This window comes from Seriola aureovittata, chromosome 4, assembly GCF_021018895.1.
Source record: "Seriola aureovittata isolate HTS-2021-v1 ecotype China chromosome 4, ASM2101889v1, whole genome shotgun sequence".
Classification (NCBI taxonomy): Eukaryota; Metazoa; Chordata; class Actinopteri; order Carangiformes; family Carangidae; genus Seriola; species Seriola aureovittata.
The window spans coordinates 1755621-1770620 of NC_079367.1; the positions used below are offsets into that span (position 1 = coordinate 1755621).

General features: G+C 44.4%; 1 protein-coding gene and 1 long non-coding RNA gene across 2 annotated transcripts in view; both read left to right on the plus strand.

The window, feature by feature from the left end:
- fat3a (FAT atypical cadherin 3a) overlaps window positions 1-12823 on the plus strand; it is a 136091-nt gene extending 123268 nt beyond the window's left edge. The window contains exons 27-31 of the mRNA XM_056373704.1: window positions 789-1501; window positions 2428-2541; window positions 4798-4857; window positions 5987-6022; window positions 9322-12823. Coding sequence (XP_056229679.1) covers window positions 789-1501; window positions 2428-2541; window positions 4798-4857; window positions 5987-6022; window positions 9322-9947 — 1549 coding nt within the window. The 3' untranslated portion in view covers window positions 9948-12823. The remainder of the gene's footprint in view (window positions 1-788; window positions 1502-2427; window positions 2542-4797; window positions 4858-5986; window positions 6023-9321) is intronic.
- Window positions 12824-13790: 967 nt separating this feature from the next.
- Window positions 13791-15000, plus strand: part of LOC130168115 (uncharacterized) — a 3408-nt gene continuing 2198 nt past the window's right edge. Inside the window, exon 1 of the long non-coding RNA XR_008827382.1 lies at window positions 13791-14018. This is a non-coding gene — a long non-coding RNA (uncharacterized LOC130168115). The remainder of the gene's footprint in view (window positions 14019-15000) is intronic.

Here is a 15000-nt window from a genome sequence, read left to right on the forward strand (position 1 = left end):
CAGTTTCCCAGCTTCCTCAAATGCATCATCTGATCATGTTTGTCACATTTTCCAGATTTCATTATAGAGTATATATAGAGTGACAGCAGAGAACACACACACACACACACACACACACACTCTCCACTTCCTCTTATATATTCTTGTGAGATCATAAATGACTCTCAGCCTCTAAATTCTGGTTAAAGCCGAGTGACAGACAACGAGGTGTCAGTGATCTCAGAAGTGTATCTTCCACTGTTGTTATGAACCTACAGACTTTATCTCCAGGCGTTTCAAGCACCTAAACATATTCAACCACATCAGGAAAGGTTCGTTTTCACAACGACAAGAAGGAAAGAGCTGAGACAGTGATGGAAACACCTGTGTTACGTCACGTGCAACAACCTTTAAAAGGTGGATTTAAGAAATAATGGAGAAATGGAGAAAACGCCCTTTGACCTCAGAGGGTTGTTAATGATCTCATTCGCTTCACTGCCGCTCGTTGCTTCATTGTTTTCATGAAACATTCAGGACGTCTCCTTCATCTCCTGCTTTTCACTCACATTCACCCAAAGCTCACCGTAACACCTGAGGTGTCTGTTAACGTTTGGACAGGTAGAATTTCAGGTGAAGTTCCATCAGGTGAAAGAACCTTTAAACGATGTGAAGTGTTTCCTCTCCAGCCTCATCAGTGACAGCAGCGTCTGTCCTCAGCGCAGGTCGTCCTCTGATCCTTCAGGGACCAGGTTCCTGAGACGCACAGTCCTTCATCCTCTGTCTCTCCTCTTCCTCCCTCCGTCCTGCAGGTGTGAGGAGGACGTGAACGAGTGCGACCGCAGTAATCCGGAGGGAGAGTGTGAGAACGGCGGCGTCTGCGTCAACACTCACGGCTCGTTCTACTGTAACTGCACGGCGGGCTTCGTGGGCCAGCGCTGCGGCCTGCGGCCCGTCGTCGTCCCCAACATGCAGGCGGGTCACGCCGTGGTCGGCAAAGAGGAGCTGATCGGCATCGCCGTGGTGCTGTTCGTCATCATTACCCTCATCATCCTCTTCATCGCTTTCCGCAAGAAGGTCTTCCAGAAGAACTACTCACGCAACAACCTGTCCCTGGTCCAGGACCCGGCCACCGCCGCGCTCCTCAACAAGGCCAACGGCGTCCAGTTCAAGACCCTGCACTGCACACCGGGAGACCCCCTCAACCTGTACTCAGAGCCAGGGCTGGGGCCCACCGTGGTGGGAGGGGGCGGGATGATGGGACCCCCGCAGGTCCCCGTGAGGCCCATGGCGTACACGCCCTGTTTCCAAGGAGACCCGCGCTCCACACTGGAGAAGATGGTGGACGGGCGCAGCGTGGAGCACACAGAGATGAGCACCTTCCACCCGGAGTCCCCCAGGATCCTATCAGGGACCACCAGGAGGGGGGTGGTGGTCTGCAGCGTGGCCCCCAACCTGCCGCCAGTGTCGCCCTGTCGCTCAGACTGTGACTCCATCCGCAAGAGCCCCTGGGACAGTGACGAGGGTGAGTGTGTGCGTGTGTTTGTGTGTGTTTGTGTGTGTTTGTGTGTGTGAGTGTGTGTGAGTGTGTGTGAGTGTGTGCGAGTGTGTGCGCGCAAATACAGATTGTTACCACAGAGGTTGATGGAGGTACTCTCTCTTCTGATTGGCTGACTGTTTTCTGAGTGATCCAATAAAAATACAGCAGATTTCAGGTAAAAACACTCAGAGAAACCAAATCCTGCAAGGTTTGGATGGTGGGTCCAGGTGGGCGGGGCTTGGTGACTGCTTTGTTGTGACATCACAAAGTTCCAGAAGTCCTGACGGCTGGTTTTAAGGCTCAGTTTCTGAATACAGGCTGTGTGCATTTCTCTGTGGACTGAGGCTTTGATACTTTCACAGTATTAATATAGAAGCTAGAGCTGATCTATAATCTATAATCACACTACACATGGACACACACCTTTACACTGAAGGAGCTTTAAGAAACAGTCTGTTGAGTCAGACCCAACACTTACTTTTAACTTAACACTCATCTACAACCTGAGAATCAGATGAGTCAGAACAGAATTCATCCCTGACAGTTTCTGTAAAGTTTCTGATTGAACAATGAAAATGTAATTACTCCAGACATTATATAATTATTATATAATCTTAATTATTATCGCTCTTTACAGACGATAGAGAGCAGAAAACCTTTGATTTCAGCCTGTTAATTAAGGTTAGATCACCACAGCTGATCTGATGTGTTGAGACGTTGGTCCAGTTGATGCATGTGAAGTTTGACTCAGCTCAGCTCCTGTAAACAGACGCTGACCTCCACTGACCTTTGACCTTCGGTCTAATGGATTAAAACCTGAAGATTCTTTGATGAATGTTTCTCTCTGCAGAAAGTACAGAATAATAAAGCTGTGTGTGTGTGTCCCTCCTGACCCTGATCTGTCCTCACAGGTAAAATGGTGGACATGGCGGAGGAAGTGACGTGTTTCTCAGGGAGCAACAAAGGCAGTAACTCAGAGGTCCAATCACTGAGCTCCTTCCAGTCTGACTCCTGCGATGACAACGGTGAGGCCGTCACACACACCACAGCTCTGTGTGTCAGGGGTCATTTAATCTTACTTTAAAATGGTTGGTCTGTTTGTTGTGTGGTTTCACTCAGTGTCTCTGTCTGTGTGAAGACTCATCCAGGTTCATGAGCTTCACACCAGCTTTGAAAGATCTGTGAGAAAACGTTTGGGAGAAACTGATGCTCATTACCTTTAATCTTCCACATAAAACCATTCATACACAAACAGCATATCAACACACAAACAAACAAACCGCTGTGTCAGTCTAAACAAAAAGACATTATCTGCTGCAGTAGTTAATCTCTGAATAAACCAGTGAGATTTGACTTTTTATTGAAGCTCTAGTTTAAACCGCTCAGTTCAGGACTGGTTCCTGTGAAGACCTGGGTCTTGTCCAGGGACCAGGTCTTCACATCTCTGACGATGCTGGAGAAAATATTCATGCAGATGGTTTCTTAACAATTTGACCTGGTATTAAATATGTAAATGTTTATTAAGCTGTTTGTGGTGATCTCCACAATCACAACTGACTGATGCTGGGATTCACACACGTCCCCTCCCAGAGTTTCCTGGTTAAATCAGCAGAGCAGCAGCATCAGGACCAAACTCAAAGACAGTTATAGAGCTGTGATGAAGAGAGGAAGGTGTCTCAGAGGACAGACTGCACTGAGTGAATTCATGTTTGTAGGGACATGCTCAGCTGAGGACTCGTCCTCCCGTCTCTGTGCTTTGGTTTCCTCAGACGTTTTCTCACAGCTGTACAGAGTCAGTGAAGTGATTCCTGTCAGAGACTGCAGGGTGTGGGCTTCACAGCGTGGTGTTGGTGGTCGTGGTCTTTGTGCCGGAGCTGTGTGTTCGGTTTTGTTTCATCTTCACTGCATCGTGCTGCTGTCACCAGAATTTATTTGCAAACCATGAGATTCACTGTTTTTCTTTCAGAATGATCATAACTCAGAAATATCAGCTTTTTTTGCCCCTAATCATCATGAGTTGGTTTAATATGTGGATTCTGCCTCAGTCATATTAACAGTTATCACTGTCATTCCAGTGCTTGTTCCAGTCTGACGTGTCGGCACCTCAGTGACACACAGCAGCAGAAATGTTTGGCTTTTTTTGCTTTATATTGTTCTGTTGTCACATGGCTTTATTTGCTTTTGTGAAGTTGATTTTCTTTGTTTAATTATGGAGGAGCAGTGATGTCACAGGAAAAGTAATGAAGCATTTCCTTTATTTCCTAATTTCATATTTTAATAAACATTAGAAATACGAATCATTTAAAAATTAAGGGAATAATAAAAAAAAAAGTGTATAAGAATAAGGAATTTAAAAACGTATTTACAAAAACTACATAAAACTCTCATTAAATAAACACTTAATAAAAAACATTTATTAATTCACACATAAATAATTAAAAAACTACTTGAAAAGGTATTTTAAGATGGGAATACGTTCCTGGATTCCCTCTTCAATTTCCATTTGCTTTTTCCTGCTGCTTTTCTTTTTCCTATTAGCTAATCGATTAGCTTAGTCATTGAGCTTCTCCTGTTAGCTTCTGCTGTTAGCGTCTCTGTGACACTCTGGGCCTTCAGTGATGGTAAAAGCCAATATGACTGGTTAGCTCTCCAGCCAATCAGAGAGCTTGTTACATCCCGTGGCCAATTGGGATTGTTTATCCTGGTTTTACCACTGAAGGCTCAGAGTGTCACAGAGAGGCTAACAGCAGAAGCTAACAGGAGATGCTAAATGACTAAGCTAATGGATTAGCTAACTAAAAAGCAGCTGGAAAAAGGAAATGGAAATTCAAGATGGAATCCAGGAATGTATTCTCATTCTTAAAATAACTTTTCAAGTAGTTTTTCAAACTCTATTATTTATTCATCAATTAATAAATGTTTTTACAAATTGTTTATTTGAGGAGTGTTTATGTGGTTTATTGATGGATGAATCGTTCATTTATAAATTCTCTTTACAATTCCTATTTTGAACGCTTATTAAAATATGAAATGAAGGAAATGCTTTTACTTTTCCTGTGACATCACTGCTCCTCCATAGTTTAGTAGTGTAATCAGTCTCCACATATATGAACAACACTGTACAAACTGCCCCCAAACATCAAATTCAGCGAGAAGCCTCGACAGTGTCAGAGGTGTGAGGGGTCCCCCCCCCCCCCCCCCCGACCAACACCATGATGAGCATCTGTCACTTTGAATGACTGTGTTTCAAAACTTATCTCCTCCTTCTCTCCCTCCACAAGCCTCCATAGTGACTGTCATTCGACTGGTCAATGATGCAGTCGACACAATCGAGAGTGAAGGTACCATGTCTCATCCCCTCTGTGTCTCTGCTCTTACTCCTCCATCTTTCTCTCTGTCAGCATCTCTTCTCAGAGAGTCTTCAGCTATGTACCTGTCTGTCTGAAGCTTCAGGGCAGGACATACATTTTTCTGTCAGGCAGTCATTAGCTTCTGTAGCATTAGCTCTCAGCTCAGTCTATATTTCATAGAGCAGTGAAGGTTCACCACGTTCCACTGAGAGACAGTTCACTACGACTTCCTCCTTTCTTCAGGCTGTGTCCACACTGCTATGTCTTCATTTTAAAATGCACATCTCCGTCCAGACCAACATACCTGAAAACACATGCACACATCACATGACCATTCACCTGCACTGAGCATGTGCGAGCCGGTGTAAACAGGAAGTAGATTGTCTCCTCTGCAGTTGTAGCATTAAAACAGAGAATGTAAGTGAACAGCAGCTGCAAAGACAACAAGGTCAGTAACACTGTCATTCATCATCATGTTGTATTCACCACTGGTAGTCCAGGCTGATGACAGCCAATCAGGAGAGACCCTGGCTGTGACCTCATCGTTTACGAAGGTCTCACTTTCTGTCCAGACTACAACACAACCCCAGAGTTTTCAAAATAAAACATAAGCCCATAGTTTTCCACAATAAAATAAAACCTAGAGTTTTCAAAATGAAACACAACCCCAGAGTTTTCAGAATAAAACACAAACCCAGAGTTTTCAAAATAAAACACAACCACAGAGTTTTCTAAATAAAATAGGGACAGCAGAGTTTTCCAAAACCCTCCTTTTTTAACACTTGAAAACTTGTGTGGACGGAGGAGGAAACGTAGGAAAAGAGATTAAAATGAAAACGTAGTAGTGTGGATGCAGCTTGAGTCGCGAGCGTAGGCTGAAGTCTGTCGGCTCTCTGTGGCTCATGGTTTCCCTGTCATTCGTTTATCTTTGGTAAATTGATGAGATGCTTGTTTTCCGTTCCTATAATGTTAATCAGGACAGAAACTTTACCTTGGTAAAATCAAACAGACAAAGAGAGACCACAGCTGAAACTTTCTGTCCTGTTACACTCTATTTACACCAGCTACACTCAGTCCAATGCTAAAGGCCTCTGTGTTATGTTGTTCTTCCATCTGACAGTGTCAGTCATGGACCAAGGTCAAACCTACAACAGAGGTGACTACCAGCCCCTCCTCCTCCACCCACCTCTATCTATCTATCAATCTATCTATCTATCTATCAATCTATCATCTATCTATCTATCTATCAATCTATCTATCTATCTATCTATCTATCTATCTATCAATCTATCAATCTATCTATCTATCAATCTATCTATCTATCTATCTATCTATCTATCTATCTATCTATCTATCTGTCCACAGGGAGTAGACAAAATAACTTGAATTGTGATTTATATGGTAAACACTGGTAACTTTCAGTGTTCAGATACTTTAAGGTGCTAATTTGTTTTATAGCAGATAAATGACGCTAATTAGCATTCAACCTAATATATTATAGTTACCTTGTGGAGTTTCTGATGACTCACAGCTCTACGGATCCAGTTTTGGTTCTTGTGCATGTGGATGATGAGACACTTTAATAATAGATAAACAAAGGAATTAATTAACAATAAAAAACGTCTCTAATATTTTATGCGGAAGGACGAACACTCAACCAGTTTGTCAGACGTCAAGGATCCACACAGTGAGCTATGGTGACTCACACTGAACGTAAACATAACTTTATTTATAAGAGAACAAGGAAGCATTAGCATTAGCATCAAATTAGCTGCAGCCTCAGAGCAACACTGAACTCCTGAAGCTGAAAACCTCAACCATTGGTCAGGTCTGTAGTCCTGACCCCAGATACAGTCTCAGGTCTGTAGTCCTGACCCCAGATACAGTCTCTCAGGTCTGTAGTCCTGACCCCAGATACAGTCTCTCAGGTCTGTAGTCCTGACCCCAGATACAGTCTCAGGTCTGTAGTCCTGACCCCAGATACAGTCTCAGGTCTGTAGTCCTGACCCCAGATACAGTCTCAGGTCTGTAGTCCTGACCCCAGATACAGTCTCTCAGGTCTGTAGTCCTGACCCCAGATACAGTCTCTCAGGTCTGTAGTCCTGACCCCAGATACAGTCTCTCAGGTCTGTAGTCCTGACCCCAGATACAGTCTCAGGTCTGTAGTCCTGACCCCAGATACAGTCTCAGGTCTGTAGTCCTGACCCCAGATACAGTCTCAGGTCTGTAGTCCTGACCCCAGATACAGTCTCTCAGGTCTGTAGTCCTGACCCCAGATACAGTCTCTCAGGTCTGTAGTCCTGACCCCAGATACAGTCTCTCAGGTCTGTAGTCCTGACCCCAGATACAGTCTCAGGTCTGTAGTCCTGACCCCAGATACAGTCTCTCAGGTCTGTAGTCTTGACCCCAGATACAGTCTCAGGTCTGTAGTCCTGACCCCAGATAGTCTATGTGAGAATTAAAATGTGGAATCTCGTCAGTCCTGACTGGAAGTATTTTGTCTACCCCCCTCTCTCTTTCTACCTGTGTTCACCCATCTGTGCTTTTATACCTCCATACTCTGTCACTGGTAAGTTCCTCTGCCCCTCCCCTCCCCCAGCCGCAGCTTTGTGTATGATGTATGCGTGATTTGATGCCCCACCCCCTTGCCTGCCACCTGTCACCTGACTGCATCCCACCATGCTGCTTTGTTTGGATTTTTCCCTCCAGCCCAGTGATGGTTTTGTACCAGTTGTTGCTTGATGAAATTTGAGATGGTTTGTTTTCTTCTTCTTTGATGCTTTTTGTTTGATTTGTCATCGCTTTTGTTTTAACTTCACTCACTGTGCTCTGAAATGAAACCTGCCCTCGGTTCAATAATCCACAGAACTCTGGGTAGATTGTCTCTTTGGTCAGCCTGACCTTCGTGATGCAAATCATCGTTGATGCTCTGTCAGTGGATCGTTGGCTCCAGTGCTTAACACCTTGGTTTACTGTATGCAGAAGAACATGGGTCAAGACGCCGCTCCCTTTCCATGTGGACAAGACATGCAGCCTTGTTTAGCTTGAATTTGGAGACAAAAATATATCGTAATGTAGGACTGCATGATCCCAAAATGTCTGTCTCATCTTCATGTTGTATCACGTGAGTCTTCATCAACTGGCAACATCAGAAAGTTGTCATCTATTATCTGTCTACCAGTAACTGCTGCTCAAAAAGTGAATCAGATGTAAATAATGGAAGCCAGGTACATACCATTGGCTGCTGTTAGGAGTCTGGACATGTTCATCACAAACTGACACTTCGCTGTTCATATCTCTTCTACACATAATGATAGAAGAAGAGTTATCTGAGTCATTGGTGGTTAATTCAGACATCACATCATTAGTTTTAGCCCCTATCAACATTTTCTGTTGCTGCGATTGGCAGAATGACACGTGCAACAAACCCTCATAGGTAAATAAGCTGTGTCCCAGTTCAGGGGCCGAATCATTCAGAGGACGTGGTCTACGAAGGTGTGTCCCTTCGTAGTCGACATAGACTGCGAAGGCCGAACCGAACTGAGGCAGTCCGGTCTACTGCGTCACAAAGCACCGTTCCTGTCGCCTAGCAACCTCAACAACACATATCTTCTTTTTCACAAGAACTTGAGGTTTTGGTTTTAGCAGTTGTACCGTGAGCTGCTGAAACACAATACTTACAATAAACAGTCTAATCTTCAGACTCTCTGTCACTGTTGTTTGGTGACATATTATTTTCATTACCAGAGTGCAATGAATCTTGGGATATGTTGTTCCATGAAGGATCCACCTGTTGGAGCCTTTGTGGTCCTGGAAAAGAAGGCTGTGTTTGAAGGAGCCTTTGAAATGGGACAGTTTAGTCGCAGCATCTGAAGGATGAGACCCTGAACTGGGACACAGCTGATGTAGAAATGTAAAAATAGAACGACCGGTCCAGTCAGAGTTCTGATGACTGATCACAGGCTTGATTGTTGTCTTCATGCTGCATGTGCTGAAGTGGTGGCAGGGAGCATCGGAGCCAGAAACTCACTGACAACTCAGATGTTTCGTATCACTTTGCCTCGCTGACCAACAGCAGAGTCTCCCAGCTGTTTGGTGAATCCCTCTAATATCGTGAATCAGATGTGGCTGTGGTTTTTGAGCCCTTCAACATGGCTGCCAGTGTTCATGATGACCTCAGCATGCTGTAACCCTCACAGGCTCCTGTTGTGCATGTCACATCCCCTCCAAAGAGCTAACATGTTCTCTGTACAGGTGTCGTGTCATGTTGTTGACCTTCAACACCCCTGTGTATTGTTGATGTACTGAGTGCCTGGTGGACTCGAGGCATGTCTGCTGCACAGCTCAGTGCTGTGGAGACCAGTCTGACTGCCACCATCAGTCTCTCAGCCTGATGGGGGCTGTTGATTTTCACAGTGCAGATTGTTTCTAACTGTCTCCCCCTCTACTATCCAGCATATCACTGGGACACTTCAGACTGGATGCCCAACACAAGGCTGTCAGACATTGAGGAGGTGCCCGGCTATGAGGCGGGTCCTGGCAGCGATGTAGCGGGCTCCGCCCCTCGCCTCGGAGGAAGTACACGTGAACTGGAGTCAGACTACTACCTGGGAGGCTATGACATCGACAGTGACTACCCCCCACCCCAAGAAGAAGAGTTCTTGAGCCAAGACCAGCTGCCACCTCCGCTGCCCACAGGCGAGGACTATCCCGAGCCCTACACGCCACTGCCCACCAACCCCCCGGTCTCCAAGGAGAGCACCCTGAGCTCCGGCAGCACCGGCCGTCAGCACGCCAGGCCGCACTTCCACCCCAGCCAATACCTGCCTCCCCATCAGCTGCCCCTTGGGGAGGCGCCGCATGGGGACTTCAGTTCTTGTGGGGTAACGCCAGGAAACGGAGACACTGACGACTCTGTGTCACTAAATATGCGACTGTCTGTTGGAGCGTCATCAGCCTCAGACATGTCAGCCCCCTGCGGGCTGGACGACTCTGAACATGGCAGCGACTTTGACAGTATGGACGAGCTTCGTCGAGGCGTGACCATCATCACTGACTCACAGCAACAGACTGAGGTGTGATTGGTCGACCAGCAATGCTGAGGAGTGAAGGATGGACCAGAAGGAGCAGGAGATCAGTGCCGATGGACAGAGATGCACAAGTGGATATTACCACAGGGGAAGAAATGTCCGAGATGCGCTGCTACAACCACGCACTGTCAGAACCACCTGAAAACCACAAAGTTAAAACCACATCTCACTTGTTTTCAGCACGGTCCTCCCTGCAGCTCTGTCCAGAGACGGGAGGTTTGGTTTTACAGAAACATGGACCACAGACTGTGTGTTGTCAGTCCTGCCCCCACGGTGCAGACGGTTCTGATCCAGTAGGGAGTCATGGGTAATGTGAGAAGAACGAGATAGAGAATGTGAATGAGAAAGACATTAAAGATGAGGTAGAGAAAATCAGAGAAAGAGAAGGGGCAATCATGAAAGTGAGAGTGTTGTTTGGCTCCGTCACAGACGCTCATCGGACCACTTCTTTCTAAAAGAGACACCCCCCCCCCCCAACCCCTGGATTTGTAAACTTTGTAGTGCTCCAAGCTTGTACAGACTTTGTAAAATAGTTCGACTTTCCAGGTGAATACGTATGAAACAATGTTCTGGCTACATTTCAAAAAGTCATTTATTTGTTTTGATGTGGAATGTGCTTGCTCCTTTCCCAAAAATATCAAGCCCCTCCCACCGCCACGCCATCTCAGTGACCCTCTGTCATCAGCCCACAATGTTCCATGTGCCATTGATCTGCCATCTTTGTTTCTTTGTGCCAAGTTCTGTGTGGAAGGCAAGAGCTGCTGCAGCTGCTGATGTTCCCTCCAGATAAGTATTTATATTTAGTCTGTAAAGACCGTTATCCTGGGAACTGGGAACTAACTCTCATATTACTCCAGAACTGTTTTGAAGTGATCAGGACTTCAGGTTATCATGAAGCAGAAATACAGGAGCTACCAGCAGCTAGTGTGGACTTAAAGTAGTGACAGTTGAAGTGACGGCCACGTGATGTGATGACGTAGATTCTGTCGACACTTCCTGCTGTCGCAGCTCGACTGTCTGCTACAGGAGAAAGACTAGTTTACCTGTGATGCGTTCAAGAGTTAAAGAGCAGGTAATTATATGTTTTTATCATCGGACTCCTTTCGTTTATATCCAATTATACCGTCAGTAGTTTTATGGATTATGATTTTATTTGTTAAAGAGTTTCCAGTTCATTCATCGACTCGTCTGTGGGTCACACCAAAAAAATTTACGCAAAATTGAGAAAGATGATTTCCACACAGGTATTTCAAATCCCGATTTCCACTCATAATCATAAAAAAATAGAAAAAATAGATAACGCTTCTTTTTGTGGTTTTCAGTTTTTTCTCTCCCTGTTTCTAAGTGATAATCTGACTGAATCTTGGTTTTCTCGTTTGAAAATGAAAATCCGTCCTCGGACGCCACGACCTCACTGTGCTGATGAAACCATGACGCTGTCCGTGGTGCTGAAGTCACAAACTCCTCATCTGATATTAAATTGTCTCTAAATCAAATATCAGCAGCTCTCAGTCACTTTCAGAGACATGTTGTATCACGATCAGAGCGAACTCAGTTCCCTGAAGAAGTGAAGGAGCTGTTTTTAGAGTTAATGTTGTTTAGCGATCTTTGATTTCCATCACTACGGCAACAGTATTCGGGCGCCGCAGCATCACTTCAGCTGTGAGTGTGACTCCAGTGACTGCATGGATTAACTTAAACACTTTCACTCTGCTCCATCCAGCTGCACTTTTAATTGTAATGGAGTATTTTTACATCATCAGAAAGAAATGTGGGCATCACAAAAACATAGTGTTATGTTGTAAAAAAGACAAATTATTAAGACAGTTCATCTTCTGATAACGGGACAGTTCAGAGTAATGTCCTAAATCATGGACATGAGCAGCTGCAGCAGCTCTCAGCTTCAGCCCTCTGTTTGTGGAAATGCTTTATCTTTGTTGCACTAGTGGTTTGGTTTTCGTGGTCAGGATGTTTTGATGAAATCCTGCAGCCTCTGTGGACGTTTGTCACTGCAGCTGTTCTTTGCTCTTAAAAAGGTGAAAAGACAAAGATCCAGTTTCAGACAAACACCAGCTGCTTTCTGCTGTAATCCTGATTTTATCTGTTCTTCCTCCATGTGTCTGATCTGTTTGACATAATTTCCAAAAAGCCATGTGGGGCAGACTCATTACATTCCAGTGTTTCCTTTTACTTTGTGCCGTCTTCTCCACATCTGCAGACACGAGTCAAACCCTCTGCATCGCAACGGCTTCGTCTCCGACCTCCAGGACGCAGCAGATCGTCACTGTATTGAACCATACTCTGCCTGATGCAGCTCCTCCTCTGTTTGTAAAAGATGTATGTTTGTGTTTAAATCTCTGTACAGTGTATAGCTAGGTTGTTAAAATGCAGATTTTGTAGATATGGAATTGCAATCCTGAACTGCCTTTGAGTTTTCTTGTTGGACTGTTTGATGTGAATGTGGACGATGAGAGACGATCAGCTGTTTTCACATCATTCCTCCTCTGCCACTGACTTTTCGCTCAAAGTTGTTTTTATTCTTTTAGCCTTGTTTTTTAATTATGAATGCCATTTCAATATTCTAGGTGAATTTTGCACAGTGTTGAATCCAGACATGACATCTCAGCAGATGTTTTGTATTTTGTTTTGTTGAAAGGTTTTTATGGTAATGAGGGAATCTTTTTGTACGTTTCTTTCATCAGGAGTGTTTGGATGAATTTCTAATATTGCGTTCAGGTCTGTTTGTGTTCAGAGACGTTAGGCTGTGTCAAAAATATGTCCCTATCTGCAGAAACTGAGTGTACAACGTGAGTGCTTTTTTTACTTTTTTTTTAATTCAGTGCAGAAAATAAAAAGGTTCTTGCTTACCACGTCAACTGTTCTGAATTCTCAGATAAATCCACCCTGAAACAACATCACAGCCCCTCACCGGCTGCCATGTTGAATACTTGGTGATAACGCTTTGCATTGCACAGTCTCGCACATCTGACACACTGTTGTATTTAATATCAATCAAAGCTGCTTCAAACAACAAACACCAGAGGTAAATGTTTTCCTGTTAAGCTGCGGAGCTGCGTGGAGAAACAAGCTGCTGTTGGTGGAAACTTTCAAAATGAACTGCAGCAGAAACAAAGTGTAAAACACAAATTTGTCTTTTTGTAGTTTAGAGCAAGTTTTAAATGAAAAAAAGACGTCTGGAGATCAGTGTGACCTGGAGAAGACCAGGAACCAGGGGCCGACTGCATGAAGCTGGGACTAAAATCTGTCTTATTACACCTGTTTCTGTTTTATAAACCTCTCACTGTGGAGCTGTGCACATGTGCACCAGCTTCGTTTCTCCACCCACAGCTAGTGATAGGTGGAGAGTGGTTTCATAGGCAGTAAACAGTTTCTCAGAGCAGATTGTCACAAGCTTTCAGTACATATTATTGTATTCAACTGATAAAGTTCCCCTCGATGATATATTGAGGGGGACACGCCCCCCCGTCCCCTCATTGGTTTCCACCTGTGTGGTTTCACTGATTATGTTGTGAGTTTCTCCAGGAGCCTCAGAGCAGCTGTGGCTGTTCACAGCACTAAACTACCAATTCATATAAATCTCATGTAGCTCTGAACCATCAGTCATTAGTATTTAATATCATATGATTATATCTGATTGATCAGTGATTCATTTAGAAATAATGACTCAAATGTAAATAAAAAGAATTCATCAGTTATTCAGTGATGTTTTTTTTTTTTATCATGAATTAATTTAATATTAATGTACCCTTGATTGACTGAACACTGTATAGACTCTAACATTCGCCAACCTGTACGTATTTTACTTAACCTGAGTTCAGTTGTGCAGGTGCAGTACTCAGGTCTAACAGCTGGAGGCAGCAGCGTGCGGTCTGCCGAAAAACAAGAGAAGAAGAAGAGTTGCGCCAATCATGGCGCTGAGTTCAGTCCCCCAGACATCAACCCGAGGTGACTGATTCATGTCAGTCATGTCACCTGTGTCACCACACAGGCAGGTTCTTCCCTCTGGTTCCCGCGCTTCACACCGTCTGCCTGCTTCCACAGGTGAGGGCGGGGCTTTAACCCTTCTACAAAGGTAAACGGGCTGGGTGGGAAGTTGACGTTGTGAAATGAGTTGCGTTAACGTTAATAACGTTTGTGTAACGTTACGTAATTCTTTCACTTTAAACGTGACTTTTCATAGAATTGGAGGTTTGTGTTTGCGCGCGCGAGAAAATTCCTCACAGTATCGGGAGCAGAGCTCGCGCCTTCGCCCCTTAAAATCGCCAAACCTGCATTTTCTACATTGTGCAGTTGCAGTTCTGACGTCAGTGATGACGTAGCTGAACCTGTGGTTATGACAGTCTTCATCATAGGTCAGGTTTCTAAAACTACAAAGACAAACAGCAGGTGCTCTCAGTTAGGCTGTGCTAAGTCTCCAGGTAAATCCAGGTGCTCCTGAAGTTGAAGTGGTTATTTAGACCAGTGGTTCCCAACCTGGGCCCCGGGGTCCACTGGTGGCCCACGAAGGTTTTTCAAACAGACATTATTTGCCAAACAGTACAATTTTGGTAAAAAGATGTAATTATATATAAAAAAGTAAACACATAAAAACATATAAATAAGGTTGTTAAAGGTTTTAAAACAAAATAATCTTTAAAACATTTTAAAAACTCCTGAATGTTTCTTTATTAAGGCCTATCACTACAAAACAAGTGACCCCACACCCGTCAGACAAAAAGCTTTCAGTCCAGTCCTGACCGCTCAGTCGTTATCTCTGAGAGCTCGTCATTTAGCCTCCGTATTGTTACGGGTCGGATGTGGGCTGCCAACATCAGATTTTGAAGTGGGTCCTGAGCTGGAAAAAGTTGGGAACCACTGACTCAGACAAAAGCAAGAAATATAGAGTAGAACATAAATATACCTTAAAACCAATAAAATTGATCAAGGTATGACACTCCTGCTCTAGGAATCGAAACACAAACACGACAGTTTCACCTTCTCAGATTCGTCATTGCAGCTGCACAAATCCTGTTTTACAAATCAC